The sequence below is a fragment of the Fusarium graminearum genome, chromosome 4 (assembly GCF_000240135.3).
Source record: "Fusarium graminearum PH-1 chromosome 4, whole genome shotgun sequence".
Lineage (NCBI taxonomy): Eukaryota > Fungi > Ascomycota > Sordariomycetes > Hypocreales > Nectriaceae > Fusarium > Fusarium graminearum.
In genome coordinates, this window is record NC_026477.1 from 3,992,673 (window position 1) to 4,007,608 (window position 14,936).

Consider the following 14,936-nt stretch of genomic DNA (forward strand, 5'->3'; position numbering starts at 1 on the left):
CGTAATATGGTTTAGGCTAAGAAGCCTTTACTATAATACGAGACTCTATAGATCCTTCCAAATTCAAATTCAAGTTGCTACAAACCCAAAGCCTTTTCCTCTGCAAGCATCGACTTGTAAGCATCATGCCACCACTTGTGAGTTTCCTGCCCACCAGCCCACGAACCATCAGCCGCTAACTCATCCCAAGGCTTGGGGCTCAAAATGTAGTGAACATTCTTCACCCTACCATCACGCCAGATTGCTCCATGGACACTGGGGTTGCGCATGGTCTTCAAGGCGTTGTAGATGTATGGCAAAGCTACCCAGCGGTCCTTAAATACGTCTGCGAGGAGATCTTGGTCAGGGAACTTGTACTCTGAACAGCTCGGATCATCCATCTTTGCGAGAATCTGATCGAAGAGATACTTGGAGGGGTTGATAACGAGAAGTCCACTGTTCAGTTTACCTAAACCTGTGGATAGACTAGCTCCGTGGGTCTGAGCGATCTCGGGCTTGTCGTGCTGCGATGTGAACGAGCAGTTTGCTGGTATCCAGTTTGGTGGGTAATGCGCTTTTCGGAGGGGATTGCAAGTGCAAGCATGGGAAGCAGCAAAAAGCTTGTTGCTCTGAGTTACATCTCCAGTTTCATCAGAGGGAGCATCCAGCTCAATGTCCATCAGTTCATCCATGTTGTGGAGTGGCAACATATCAGAGTCCAAAAGGACGATTCGCGAGAAATCGGTGAGAGAGAATGCGATCAGTTTAGTCCAACATTCAGTGAACCGCGAATCTTCAAGGTAGTCTCGCGAGGTGGTTGGTGATATGCGTTGAACTTCTAGTGTTCTAATGTCTCGTTTCTTGAGAACGTCGAGACCTTCTTCAGAGAGTGCATTGGTGTACAGGACTAGTAAAGGGTATCTTGACTTGACACAACGGAGACGGTAGTTGAGCGTCAAGACACCTTTGAGATAATCGGTGTTTGTCACCAGAGTAGCCCATACTGCCAAGACCAGTCAGCGACCGAAATCCATAGGTCCTCGCAAGGAAAGTACATACCTTTTGGTTCCTTCGGGAGTTCAGTTTTGGAAACCATCTTGTTTAGCTACGGATCAGATTGTTGAAGTTGAAGGGTTTGTTATATTTGTAGTCAAAAGAAAGCAAGCTGAAAGTCGAGGCTGGCCATCCGATCATGCCGTAGGTGGCTGGGACGGCATATGCAAGAAGGTTTGGTTAGTGGATGAGAACTCGCTGATCGGCAATGATGCATTGCGCTATTGAATTCGAACCTATTGGAGTCGACACTAAACGCCAGCCGTATGCTTTGGCCTGTACAGCCTGTTCTGAAGACGGTGTTTGTGTCTCAGATGCTTTGGTGAGTGGACACTGGGCAAGCTTGGCGTAGCTGAAAGTCCCGCACAGCCGCACCCGGCTCCACGACCGGAAACATGTTCCAGACTCCAGAAAGCTGTTGGATGAGATCGTATAATCTATTCAATAATCTAGCTTATCTCTTGGAATCAATGTATGTTCTTTTATGCACATATCGTACTTTCTATCAAAGCACTCTGAACAAACCAGAATCTCTTCCCAATACTCACTCCAGCACTTGTTACAGCCGTATCCCTTGTCATTCTCAACAGACAGGGTACAAACATCACAGTACCCAAGTTCAACATCACAGACAACAGTCGGAGCATCGTCCGGCGGAGCTTCTCTTTGAAAATATCTGAAAGGACCAAGAGAGTCTTCAGTCAGCCCAATTGACTGAAGTAGCTCTACCATTTCGTGCTTTCCTGTGCGTCCTGCCCACCATAGCAAGTTCTGGCCTATAATTGGCCAGGCGACGACACTGGCGCCGCTTTCAATGAGGAGCTTTGCAATCTCGACGTGGCCGTTGGCTACTGCTGCGTGTAGAGGTGTAAGGAACTTCCAGTTCCGACAGTCCAGTTCGATATCTGGACTTGACAGCAGGATGTTTACCGTTTCGACGTAACCAAAGCGAGCAGCGGAGAAGAGTGGTGTAACACCATAATTATTGGCATGGTTGATGGAGACTTCGGGGACTGATAGTAGAAGCGTGACGACTTCGACATTGTCGTGATGGGCGGCAACAGATAAAGGCGTGTCTCCGGAATTCGACGGGAGATCTATGTATTTCTCCATCCCACGATCGAGAAGCTCTTTTACGATCCCGGCACTACCTCCTTTCGACGCGGCAAAAAGAATACTCTTGTTGTAATCATCCACGAGCATTAGAGTCGACTCAGCTCCGGGATATTCAAGCAATCTCTGAAACACCTCCAAACTACCACTTTCGGCTGCGGCAAAGATTATTGATCTATTGTCAGCCGTCAAAGTCGCAATATCCGACTCAGCTCCGTGTTCGAGCAATTTATCAACCGGCCCAATATCCCCTCTTGCTGCTGCCATATACAAAGGACAGTCGCCATCCTTATCCAATACTCTAACAGTTGACTCGGCTCCGTGCTCGAATAACAGATTGATCATCTCAACATGGCCTTTATACAACGCTTCATGAAGTGGAGTGTTACCCTTGTCGTTCGCAACGGTAACGGTTGCTTCGGCACCATGATCCAGCAGTTGCTTGACAATATCAAGCTCGCCACTTTTACATGCAGCATATAATGGACTGTTGCCAAATGCAGTCATGGTTGTAACAGTGGACTTGGCACCGTGAGCCAGTAGTTCTCTGACGATTTCCACTTGACCTGTATCTGCGGCAGCGTAGAGCGCTGTCTCATGATGGACATCTATAGATTCAATTGTTGACTCGGCTCCGTGATCGAGAAGTAACTTGACGATCTCCAGATGGCCCCTGCGCGAGGCAGCGTATAAAGGTGTCTCTCCGTTTACATCAACAACTGCCATTGTAGATTCAGCGCCATGCTCAAGTAATAGCTTGACGATGTCTACATGGCCGTAGTTCGAGGCGACCCACAACGGTGTATCTTTGTCAGCGGAAGCCATGGTAATCGTTTCTGCGGCTCCTCGAATGAGTAGTTGCTCGACAATGCTGGTATTACCATGCCGTGATGCAATCCACAACGCAGTCTTTCCATTCGTGTCGGTCATGGTGAGAGTTTCGGCAGCCCCATGGTCCAACAGAACTGTTGCAACTTCGGTGTGGCCCTTCCATGCTGCTCGCCATAATGGAGTGTGAAGTTTCGTAGTCTTTGCATCGAGCATAGTTCGTGTATTGTCGTGTTTGTAATCAAGAATTGACTTGACCGCGTTCGTCCTCCCGTGATATGATGCAAAGTGTAGCGGAGTACGCCCTTCGCTATCCACCATGAACATCGAATCTTCAATGCCTGGACGAAGTATGGCTTTCATCAAATCTTCTGAATCTTCCATCATACATGCTAGATGTAGCAGTGTCAATCCCCCGTCCTTTGTCACAGTTGATAGCGTAGTATCTGCCCCATGGTCTAGAAGTAACTTGACCAGGTCTGTGTGACCTTGGACAGCAGCCAACATGACCGCTGTACCACCATTAGGTTTAACAACAGTAAATGATGGGGCGCAGCCATGATCGATCAAGACTTTAGCCATCTCGGTATCGCCGGTACGACAGACGAAATGCAGCGGAGGGCCCGCGGAGGACTGTTCGACTGTCATGCTATCAGGTCCATTTTGCAGTATCAATCTGGCCACTTCACTGTTGCCGGTTTTGCAACACGCCATATGCACGGCATTCATTCCCTGATATTCCTTTTTCGTCAGATCTGCACCGCCTTTGATCAAGTAGTCGCAACACCTCAAGTTTCCTTTGACTGAAGCTACATGAAGCGGCGTTCTTCCAGAATCATCTTGTGCCGAAGGGTCCGCTCCATGGCTCAGTAATATCTTGACTATTTCATCAAACTCGTTCCAAACTGCCAAGTGCAGACAAGTATGTGTGTCTGGCCATGTAGCTCCCACGTCGGCTCCGCATTGGAGGAGTTTCTCCACCGTTTCAGGCATGTTGGCTTTGCAAGCTTCGATCAGAGGAGCTCTTCCACAAGAGCTCGGTCTGTTCGCATTAGTCTCGTTTATGAGGTTATTGGCCATGTCATTCCACCCGTAATTCAAGGCATACTCAAGAGGGTTGCATGGTCGGTGATATTCTGTCTCTCCTTCCTTCTTGGCGTTCGCATTCATGACTGAGGCCACATACTCCGAAAATGGCTTCCAGAGCGGGTTTTCCTCTCTCAGCAGGTCTGTGGCAAGTTCCCATACTGAGTCATCCGACGAGGCGTCCTTCATATGCTTGACCCATATTCCAGTGGCGTACCAACGAAGACTTCTGTCAGCGATGTTCGGGTCGTATTTCTCACGCCAAACTTGAGGCTGGTTGAGATACAGCAGACATGCCCTGGCAATAACTGTGTGGTGGTAAGCTTCGTAAGAGCTCTGCAGCTTGCCGTTGTGTTGAATCCAGCTTGGTAGTGGGAGATGCTGTCCAAGGTATTGGCGTACCGAAAAGTGAGGTATATGGACAAACATATCCTTCACCTCCAGCAAAGGGCCGCACAATCCGACTATCTCTGTCTTGACGTACTCATTGTCAACTTCGTCGGGATACTCGTCGGGGTCTAGTTCTTCGAACTGTGTGATCAGGACAGCTTCTGTGATCTCCCAAACAGAAAGAGCCCGCCTCGCAAACGCAGCCCAACGTAGCAACGCAAAGACTCGGTCTTTCTCCCATTGGGACATCTCCATAATTCTCTTCCAATTATGGTCATAAAGACGGTCAAGACCTGGGGGTGTATTCTCCACAGCGTCGTGAAGCCGTTTCTTACTCATGCCTTTCCTGAGTGTCTCCTCTTGCATTCGAATCCACAGGAATTGGCCTTCGCATCTTTTCGTCATTGCTTCTGAGATAGTCGTTCTTATATCCTCGCTCTTGTTGGATAACTTCTTGTCGACGATGGACTGTGAAAAAGCGGCGGTATCGGATCGCACGTCATCTGGAGTAATCCTGTACTCTGTGAAGATCTCTGGTGCGTTCTCCTCCAAAGCCTCTCTGATTTCTGGCTCGTCTCGGCTGATAAACAGGAGTCTCGCGTTACTGTTTGCGACGGCCTGTAACACATCAGAGAGAAATCGAGAGAGCGAGAAGTCGTCAATCCCAAGCTGCGAGCACTCATCCAATCCATCAGCGATAAATGTGCATCCAGGTACAGCGTCGACGATTTCGGCAAAGAGATCAATCAAGTTCCTCCGAGAAGCCTTTTCGGTCGGGAAAGCTTCCCAAGCCCGACGGACGCATTCGAAGGCATCTTCGTGCACGTCGGCGACTTGATGTATCCATGATCGTAAGGCTAGGTAGGGAGTATCGCGAGTGCCGAGGTCGGATGTGAAGAAGAAGTAAGAAACAGGAGAATCAAGGGTCTTCGATAGATGCTGCACGATGCGGGCGCAAAGGATTGTTTTGCCGAAGCCTGCGGGGCCGGTGATCCAGAGCAGAGCTGGAGAGGTTGGGTTTTCGGGAGACACCCAATTCTCAAACTCTTGTCGATCAAAGATCCAACTGCACGTGTTTTCGACTCGTTGGTCCAAGGAGTCTTGATACTTGTCATTGGAAGAGGGTATCCCCAACCACGAGTAGATATCACGTTGCATCTCATCTACATTTTGTTAGGGTAAGAACTGCGATGTGGAAAGTGACTTACTCTTCATTCCTTGCTCCATGTTGAGTAGGATTTGTCGCACATCAGACCAGCCCTCATCCTTGTGATCTCCAGAATGCTTGTGACCGTTCTGGTCGACGGACACCAAGTTGTGGAGCTGTTGCACCAACTTTTCAAACACTTCAACCTGTTCAGTGCGATCTTCCTTGCCTCCAAGAGCCCATCTGAGCCTCTTCCGCCTCGACTGTAGGATCCCAGCGAACCGCTCATTTTGATGCAGATTCTGCTGTGCGTTGCCATTCTCACAAATGGTTTTGGCAATGATGTGAAGAATATCCTGAATCACACTGGCTGTGTTTTCATCCTTCAACCCATGATAATGATCTGGTAAAAGCAATCCCTGCGATATTCCCACGCTAGCGCCCCATTGCTCGAATCGTGTCCTGGCAGCACGAAACCGCGTATCGAGAATATGAGAATCGGCGCTGGAAGACTTGTAGGATTGAAACCTTGCCAATGAATCTAGACAAGTATTGAAAAGACCAGCAATGCCTACGATTCCTATCGCTAACCCTGCCGCCTCCATCTAGGCGAGATTGTGTATTGTTGGAGTCGATGAGGGGTTTGTTTGGAGCTGCTTATTTCTTGTGTTGACGCTTATTATTTAGGTAGGTTGTACTAGGGACCCAGCCAAGGCTCTTTGTAAGGCTCACAGGTCTTAGATCCTGCTGTCTTGGCAGACTAGCCACTAACTAGGTCCGTGAGAAATTAGAGGCCAAAATACGAATAGTGAGACAGTCTAACAGTTCATATTATTTTCAGAGCCAGCCTCGGTCCATTCATCTTTAGACGGCAATAAGCTGTCTTTTCTATCCAACCTAGCTTGTTTATAGCTTGGAGTTGCTGTTGTGAATCACTCCATTCCTTAGTCACCCTAAATCCTCACATAACAAACATCTCTTCCTCCTCGTCACTGTCCTCCTCCTGCTCGATAAGATCTATAACCAGTGCTGACTTGTCATTCACCTTGTCAAGCTGAAATCCAGCTGCAAGAGAATCCGTCGCATCGTTTATGCAACCTGCAACGTCCAATCCAATATCCAGCTCCTTCAGCGCAAGACAGATAGTCCGGAAGTGCTCATGGTGCGCATCTGCGTTCTCACCCGCGTCGAAAACAAGGATAGCGTATCGGTGGAACAAGCAGAAGTCGTCTTTCACTTCAGCGTGGTTTTTCAGGGCAGCGAGTTTCTCAGGTGTTGTGCTTGCGCTGGTAACGAGGCGGGTGAAAAGGCCTGCTTCGAGGAGCGACTTGACGGATGGAGAGTTTTGGGGAGAGAAGATGACCACGTTGGGTGGGAGGCCTGAAGCCGTAGTTGCGTCCATTGCGACAGTGAGATGTGTCCGTTACTGTGATTTTGTGATGATTGAAAAGTTTGAAGACTGATATCCGCTGCTAACTGGAGATTTTCATGATGAGTCATCTCATCTAGGGTAAGCAACGCGAAAAAAGTGTCAATTACCAACGGGGCCGCAATAAATAATTTCTATTCAAGTAAAGCTTGGAATATCTCTGAAAATAAGATGATGTCCATCAACTATCATAACAGATTTCCAATAATTACTTTCCTGTTTCTTCTGTGTCGAAACGTCGGGACAAGGTGTCGGTGGACAAAGCACTAACACATCCAATGAAGCATAACCAGCCATCACGAAACAATCATCGGGATTTAGATCACAGAACAACCCAGACAAGAAAGGAAATAAAACAAACAAAGCACTAGCAAAATAAAGATTGCAATAAAGTTCATCCAATCTCCAAAGATAAAGATGCGGACTATCTTTATTCCATACCCAAGGCTAGCTGGTCCTTTTGGAGCCGTGTAGCCGGGGTAAGCTCTGACGATCGCAACCAAAACCCCGCTTTGTAGAACGATAAAGAGATAACAGTAGCGTAAAGTTATGTCGCTAACTCTTTCTAGCGAGTTCTCCTGGTGTTGACGATAAGAACATATCTCATCCCTAACAGGATCATCCACCAACCACCTCCCCCAGACCTGATATCCCAACATGACCTTGCCCACGTTTGGAAGGAGAGCACGCGAGCTTGAGATACAGAGCGAAGGAATAGGGAACTTTTGAAGTCTTGGCAGTTGCGATAACGGACATTGCCGTACTCCGCCTGTGTTGGTTATAGATAAAAAGATCGTCACTTCTCAATTGACTCGTTCTCTCTTGTCCCAATAAGCTCAATTCCATCTGACCATAAAGGTGTCGAGTCAAGATGCGTCTGTCAACTATACTCACCGGAGCGGCTCTGTTCTCCTCTTCGCAGGCTCTCAACATCCTCCTCAATAATGATGATGGATTCGGCTCTGGCAACCTCCGTGAGATGTACCGTCTCTTCAAGGAAAAGGGCCATAATGGTACCCAGCCTCTTTCACTTTCCTAAGAACAGCATAACTAACACGATTGACCAGTCTGGCTCGTTGCACCAGCCACCAAACAGAGTGGCAAGGGTGGTACCTCTGATTTCACTGCCGAGGGCAATTTGACTGGTCCTTCTCAGTATGACCTCATTCCCAAGGGTGCACCATCGGTAGGGTTACAAGATATACGATTGAAATGTGGCGAGACTAACAGGCTATGTTAGGTTGGAAGTGATCCCAAGGACAGCCAGATTTGGTACTACAATGGCACTCCTGCGGCATGCACATTTGTTGCTCTCGACTATGTGCTCCCGCGATACGCCAACTTTAGCGTTCCCGACCTTGTGGTATGTTTTTGTATAACTTAATTTAGTCAACTGGATATTGACGCTGACATACTTAGGTAACTGGTCCCAATTATGGTACCAACCTAGGTGGTTTCGTTTGGACTCTATCCGGTACGGCTGGCGCCGCGTAAGTTCTCATCAAAACCCCTGTCTTGAAACGCGTGGGTACTAACCGGGCCGTAGATACGCTGCTACAAACCGTGGACTTCCCGCCATTGCCATCTCAGCGAGTAACCAAGAAGTCCCCTACTTCGACGTCAAAAACCGCACCAACCCGGCTACATGGGCTGCTCAAGCCTCTGTCAAATTCGTCGAGAACTTCATCGCTACTGCTGGCAAGAACGGTCCTCTCTTGCCCATCGGTTACGGAGTCAACGTCAATCTTCCCGTGCTGACGGAGAAGGACCATGACCCCGAATTTGTACAGACACGGTTCACAGGCAACGCGCACGTTAACGAAGCGGTCCTTGATCCCAAGAAGGGAACGTTCACGTGGGCCAACATCAAGCCTTATGCCGCGGGTGTGAATGCTTGCATCAATGGCAACTGCTCTCTACCTGGCGAGACGTATGTTGTTGAGAATGGAAAGGCGTCTGTGTCGTTTTATACAGTTGATTACAGTGCTCCTGAGACAGAGTACACTGAATCACTTATCGACCGGGTTGCTTCTTTCATTGGGAAAAAATAAGAAGGAACTAGTTCGGAATTGATAGGATAGTAATGGCATATATCATAGAATATAATGAATAGTGTATACTGTTACATAGTCCCATACGCCTGCTTTCCCATGGGTAATTAAAAAATCGCAAGTTCAATATTCCTTTCTCGCGCCACCTTCTCAATGTCAAACGTCGACGTCCCATCTTCCCACGCCGCGTCGATCAACTCAAACATAACCTTAAGCAGGTCAACCGTATCGGTCACGAAGGATTCTTTGACATCATCCATCGTTCTCTTCCACTTAGGGTGTAACTTGAGCAGCGGAACCTCCAGACCAGCATTGAGGACAGGATACGTCAAACCGTTATGCACAAGCAAGTGCTGGTTACGAGGTTCTTCATAGGCTTTCAGGAGAGCATCTATTGACGCAATAAGACGACACATTACAATTTCTGTGCTGGGGTAGTTCTTGGGTGTGTCATCGTCCCGTTCGGGGATGCCTCTTGCTTTTCGATTCATTCTCTGACGACGACGGACTTCGAGGATACCTGCTAACTTCCAGGAATCCCAGTAGTGGATTTGTAGAGATTCACCAATGTCACCGGGCCATGACCAGAAGCGACTTTCGGTGTACTCTGGATCGTGATCGACGATTCCTGCAAATATGTCTAGTAATGATCGTGGGACACCTGACACGACTTCGATGCCATCGGCCCGACCGTCTTGTGTATCCTCTTGGAGACGGCGGAGGAGCTTCCAGACACCAATGGGTGGACCGGCTCTGCCGATGACCATGGAGGGCATGTCCATGACACCCAGGACTTCAAGGATGTGTTGATGATACAGATTGTCAATGGGGATTTGACCTGGGGTTTTCAACTTGTTTCGCAAGTCGTAGACGTTGACCATGAGCTCGAGGTACATGGTCCATTCCTTTGCCTGAAGCAACTACACGAGAGTTAGTAAGTATACACCAAGAGTTAAGTACTATCGGGTATAACATAATAGCAGGACAGGACAGATAAGAGTGAGATGTAAGAGTAAAAAAAAAACAGCAGACATACACATAACGAGCAGACGAGCAACCCAGCACACACGGTCGCGACGTGGAACTTTTCGTAACGGGTGGTAAGCTCCTGACGAAACGTTTGCAGAGCCAAGTCGACATACTCCATCGACTTTACCGACATGCCATCATCCATGTAGCCCTGTATGGCGCCAGCGATCATGACGAGGGCCGGACTTTGGAGGGCCATCTCCTCAAAGAAGGGCTTGATCCAGGAACTCGCTTCCGTCGTGTACAAGAAATTGAGCCCATTGCGCATAACTAGACCAAGTTTTAGTGACTATCCATTTGATTACCGAGGTCGGTATTATAAAATGAGGAGAAGGAGTAATGACATCTCTTGAATATCCGATCTGATGGATCTGGCACGCCAGTCGCGCTTCTGGGCGAAAACGCCGACGACGACTCCGTGCTGGAGGGGTTGTGATTCGATACGGTCGAGAGGGAATTCTCCGAGTCCATCGACATGTCTGGATTGCTATCAGCAGTACTGGGAGCATACTGGGGTAGCTGCTGCTGCTGCTGCTGCTGCTGCTGAGGATAAGGTAGCGTGGAAGGCGGAACGAATGACGCGTCGGGGATGGAGGCGCCGGCAAAACGGCCTCTAGAAGCAACACCGTTGACCCATCTCAACGGCGTAGAGTAGCCCTGGCATCTCATGCCTCTTTGGGAGCAAGCCTGGCACTCTGGACGGCCTTGGTCGCATTTTCGCTTCCGGGCTTTACAATTCAGGCATCCGCCGCGTGAGCGGGCCATGACTTAAGTTGGAAGTCTCTTTCTATGTAGAGATACCAACAGACCAACCTATGGCCCTGCTCCTTTAGCCCCTAGGATGGGTTGGACTTGGGACAGCTAGCTCCGGGTACAAGATCTGTGGGGGAGAGATCTAAAAGAAATGGGCTCGAACCAAGATAGGTCGAGCGAGTGACCAGAATAGTAATAAACTCGTAATCGTAGGTTCTGTATGGTATCGATCGGTTGGTCGCGTCTCGGCAATTCAGGGATATAGCCAAAAAGAGGGGGAGAGAGTGGGAAAAGTAAAGCGAACTTGCTGGTTGCGGGGGCGCGCATCAAGAGTATATAGACCGAAAAGGGGTGAAAGAGGCGCCGCGCAACCAAGTGCCCAAACTAGTTTAGTTCCTTCAGGTCTCTGCCTCACATCATTTTATCACAGCCACCCACCAGGTAGAGTCCAGTTGGTGGCTTGGCCCTGTCGAAACGTGGAGAGTAACGAACAAGCCAACTGGAGGGAGGAGAGAAGAGATTTGCAGAGAACAAGCGAAGCGAGTGAGTGACTTGTCTAGCCAGGGTTAGTCTAGTGAGAAGCATGAGGGACCAGGGTCGTCGCAGCAAGTACCGACAAGGGTCAGGCGGCAGATTACTTCTCTAGTGCTCATTAGTCAAAGTTAATTTCTGCGTACAGACCACTTCTTGTTGGCTCTGTTCTTCTGTTCCTTCTTCTCTCTCCACCTCTATCTATGGTATGTTTGAGGTATCGCAATCAGCTGGACGCGACTCGAACATCAGGCTGCGAATGTATCAAGTCTGTCTCGTGCCTTGCGGTGCACCAAGAACGCACTCTCATGCATGCACGCACGGCACACCACCAATATTACATGTACGTGTGTGGTTGCAATCAAACTAGGTGATCTCTCCTGCTTTTGGGCGTATTGGTTGACTCGTATCCCACTCTATCCCATTATTCCAAAACCTCCAGCAACAAGTTGTATATAACCTAGCCCGCCTCGCGCTGCTGCAGCACACATCAAATTCAACATAATTTAATCTTTGTATTGACTACCACTCTGTTTCCTCACTTGACTCCACCCTTGAATTGCCATCATCATCATCGACATGGCATCTTCCGACCCTGTGGTTATCCCCGGCGAGGTTCGGTTGATCCTTGGTGCGTTCCCACAACAACACGCTGCCCCTTACAAATTGACGATCGTCATGAACTTGATACTGACTCAGCACAGCAGAGGTATCAACCGACGCGTCTACTTTCGTGCTTCAACCAACACCATCCTCAGATCCCAATGAGCCTCTGGTTAGATCTCCCAGCTCAAGTGTTATCATCTCAATAAATTAACATGTTCTGCTCTAGAACTGGTCTTCATGGCGCAAATGTCTCAATTTCGGCTTCACCATCGCCGTTACGGTGGCTGCCTTTACCAATCTCTCCATCCAAACTGTGTTCTGGCAGCAGATGACTGTTGATATGGGCGTTACCATAACACAGCTCACTTACTCTTCATCGGCGCAGCTAGCGGGTTTAGCACTCGGCTGTTTGTTTTTTATCCCTTTTACTATCAAATATGGACGACGACCAACTTATGTCGTGTCTTGTGTGGTTCTTGCGGGTGTCACTTGGTGGAGTGCCAGGATGGAGAGCTACGCGGAGTTGATCATTACACAAATCATCACTGGTCTTGCCGGGGCTATCAATGAGACTGCTGTTCAGATGACGGTAAGGCATCTTCGTTCCATTGCACCGTATTTATACTAACATTTGTCAAGATTGCTGATCTCTTCTTTGTCCATCGTCGAGGCTCTGCAAATGCAATCTACTTCACTGCCGTCATGGTAGGCGCTTTCCTTTGCCCCATGGCCGCGGGTACTCAAGCTGCCCACGAAGGCTGGCGATGGTCCTACTACAGTCTGGCCATCTGCCTGAGCATCCTCTCTGTTATGTTTCTCGTCGCCTTTGAAGAGACAAAGTACATTCCCGTCACTCTAGGCCAGGCTGATGTCATCGACGATGCCTCCACTGAGCGTCCCGAATCCAAGGATACCATCGATGAAAAGACCAAGATGGAAAGGGTCATCAGCGTCGCTACACAGATTGACAGCAGCATTCCCATGAACACATGGCGTCAACGTCTTCGTTTTCTCACTACGACATCCGAGTCTCTTCCCAAGCTGTTTATGATGCCTCTCCACGTTATTACCCTGCCCCATGTCATGTTTACAGCTCTGCAGTTTGCTTCTGGAGTTTGCTGGCTAGTTGTTTTCATGCAAGTCACCTCTATTGTATTCTCTGCGCCCCCGTATCTTTTTACCACTGCTGGTGTCGGATATATGGCTCTTGGCCCGTTTGTGGGCAATGTCTTTGGAAGTATCTACGGTGGACCATTTGCCGACTGGACCATTGTTCGCTTGGCGCGAAGAAATGGAGGCCTCTTTGAACCCGAGATGAGACTTTATCCTCTTGCGATTACCACAGTTTTTATGGCTGGTGGCATTATCATGTTTGGCGTAACTGCTGACCGAGTAAGTCAACCGTTAGGCAACGCATCTGATTCTCTCGCTAACACATTCAGGGCATGCATTGGATTTATCCCTCCATCGGCGGAGCCTTCTTCGCTTTTGGACTTGGTGCAAATGGTGACATCACCTTTACTCTCGTCATCGACACATACCGCGAACTCACAGCCGAAGCCTTCATCGGAATTGCCTTTATGCGCAACGCCGTCTCAGTCGCTATCCCCTTCGCCATTGTTCCCTGGATGAAGACAATGGGTCTGTCCAACATGTACATTCTATCTGGTATGATTGCCTTTGGTATTGGATGTCTTTTCATTCCCATGATTATCTGGGGCAAGAAGATCCGTACATCTTTGGCACCGAGATACTGGAAATTGGTTGCTAAGCGATCCGAAATTTGATGATGTGTCATGTTTTAGCGATGGGTTCTGTTTGGAGTTAGGGCATGTTTTGATACGTGGGTTGTTTCAATGTAATTATTTCACTTTTAAATTTTGGTAGCAAGCTAGTTTCATGAATCAACTTTATTTTATCTATTCATTACAAATTTGCTGCGACTTTACCAGGAAAGTTGGTCAACCGGTAGCAATCAATAACTGGCTTCCCCTGCCACATAGTCATGACACCGATAGCGACAACCCCATTCATCCATCCGTATTCGCTGTTTCCTGGTGCTTCAAATCTGATGTGTGTGAAATATTCTACGTCATCCTGTGACGCCGTATCTTGCTCTCCGAGCTTATCTTCCAGCCCCGGACCGGTTCTGTATACACCCTGTGCTTTGACAAGGATGTGAACGTTATCATCTGTCTTGAGCATGTACATGGCGTTCAACCTAATAAATGACTAGACAATCTTCTGTCAGTATTACAAAGATATAGAGGCAATGATTAAGGTCAAATTATTTACCTTTTTGGGATTGAGCACCTCCGCCCAGTCTGCGCCGCTCTTGTGCAAGATCACACCCTTGATCTGGGGACCATGTACGCTTCCTCCCTGGATAGGAAGATACAGCCGATTCTTGTCTGAACTATCAACACCTTCAATAGCTTCAACCCCGCTTTTGTCCATCTCGGCAACGATGCGGTAGATGAACTCAAGATGGGGCATTCGCATCCGAGGTAAGGAAGGTTCATAGTCGTTTCCAGGAGAGGGCACATGAGCCTTAGCTTCGGAAAGGATAGTCTTGGATGACATCTTGAACAAAAGTGATAGTATTCGGAATATCGCAACTACTTTTCGGAAATCTGGACCGCAATTTATCTTTGATATCGCCAGGGTTGTTCTTACATGCAATGCAACCCGTCGATCGTGGGATCCAGTTTATGCCGATGAGACATGCCGATTACCGGGCGCATCTATTGCCCTAAAGCAGAAGGTGGACGCGCTTCGCTTAGATCACACTTAGTTTCGCAATAGTGGTGTCGTCCTGTCTCGTAGTGCCAATGCGTCGTCGGCACGTATTCTTGCCATCCATGGAACGTTTCGTGCGGGGGCGGTAGAAGGGTTCTGGACTCGGATATTTCTTTTCGCTTAGAGGCTAGTCAAAACCACG

The 14,936-nt window shown here is 48.5% G+C and overlaps 7 protein-coding genes across 7 annotated transcripts; 2 read left to right on the forward strand and 5 right to left on the reverse strand.

The window, feature by feature from the left end:
• Positions 1–77: 77 nt before the first annotated feature.
• Positions 78–1,075, reverse strand: FGSG_13169 (uncharacterized protein; the record flags this gene model as incomplete). Its single annotated transcript, XM_011329088.1, has 2 exons — positions 78–982; positions 1,039–1,075. The coding sequence occupies 2 exons, from the start codon at positions 1,073–1,075 to the stop codon at positions 78–80; spliced, it is 942 nt and encodes a 313-aa protein (XP_011327390.1).
• Positions 1,076–4,315: 3,240 nt separating this feature from the next.
• On the reverse strand, positions 4,316–6,201 carry FGSG_13170 (uncharacterized protein; the record flags this gene model as incomplete). Its single annotated transcript, XM_011329089.1, has 3 exons — positions 4,316–4,357; positions 4,462–5,612; positions 5,658–6,201. The coding sequence occupies 3 exons, from the start codon at positions 6,199–6,201 to the stop codon at positions 4,316–4,318; spliced, it is 1,737 nt and encodes a 578-aa protein (XP_011327391.1).
• Positions 6,202–6,557: 356 nt separating this feature from the next.
• Positions 6,558–6,998, reverse strand: FGSG_13171 (uncharacterized protein; the record flags this gene model as incomplete). Its single annotated transcript, XM_011329090.1, has 1 exon — positions 6,558–6,998. One exon carries the CDS (start codon positions 6,996–6,998, stop codon positions 6,558–6,560), a length of 441 nt encoding a protein of 146 aa, XP_011327392.1.
• Positions 6,999–7,896: 898 nt separating this feature from the next.
• On the forward strand, positions 7,897–9,076 carry FGSG_07608 (uncharacterized protein; the record flags this gene model as incomplete). The annotated part of the gene is made up of 5 exons (XM_011329091.1): positions 7,897–8,038; positions 8,093–8,211; positions 8,266–8,388; positions 8,445–8,515; positions 8,572–9,076. 5 exons carry the CDS (start codon positions 7,897–7,899, stop codon positions 9,074–9,076), a joined length of 960 nt encoding a protein of 319 aa, XP_011327393.1.
• A 379-nt stretch (positions 9,077–9,455) lies between these two features.
• Positions 9,456–10,870, reverse strand: FGSG_07609 (uncharacterized protein; the record flags this gene model as incomplete). Its single annotated transcript, XM_011329092.1, has 4 exons — positions 9,456–9,467; positions 9,586–9,996; positions 10,146–10,375; positions 10,411–10,870. 4 exons carry the CDS (start codon positions 10,868–10,870, stop codon positions 9,456–9,458), a joined length of 1,113 nt encoding a protein of 370 aa, XP_011327394.1.
• Positions 10,871–11,968: 1,098 nt separating this feature from the next.
• Positions 11,969–13,782, forward strand: FGSG_07610 (uncharacterized protein; the record flags this gene model as incomplete). The annotated part of the gene is made up of 5 exons (XM_011329093.1): positions 11,969–12,020; positions 12,094–12,164; positions 12,222–12,584; positions 12,635–13,387; positions 13,438–13,782. 5 exons carry the CDS (start codon positions 11,969–11,971, stop codon positions 13,780–13,782), a joined length of 1,584 nt encoding a protein of 527 aa, XP_011327395.1.
• A 139-nt stretch (positions 13,783–13,921) lies between these two features.
• FGSG_07611 (uncharacterized protein) lies at positions 13,922–14,578 on the reverse strand (the record flags this gene model as incomplete). The annotated part of the gene is made up of 2 exons (XM_011329094.1): positions 13,922–14,227; positions 14,291–14,578. 2 exons carry the CDS (start codon positions 14,576–14,578, stop codon positions 13,922–13,924), a joined length of 594 nt encoding a protein of 197 aa, XP_011327396.1.
• Between the last annotated feature and the right edge of the window lie 358 nt (positions 14,579–14,936).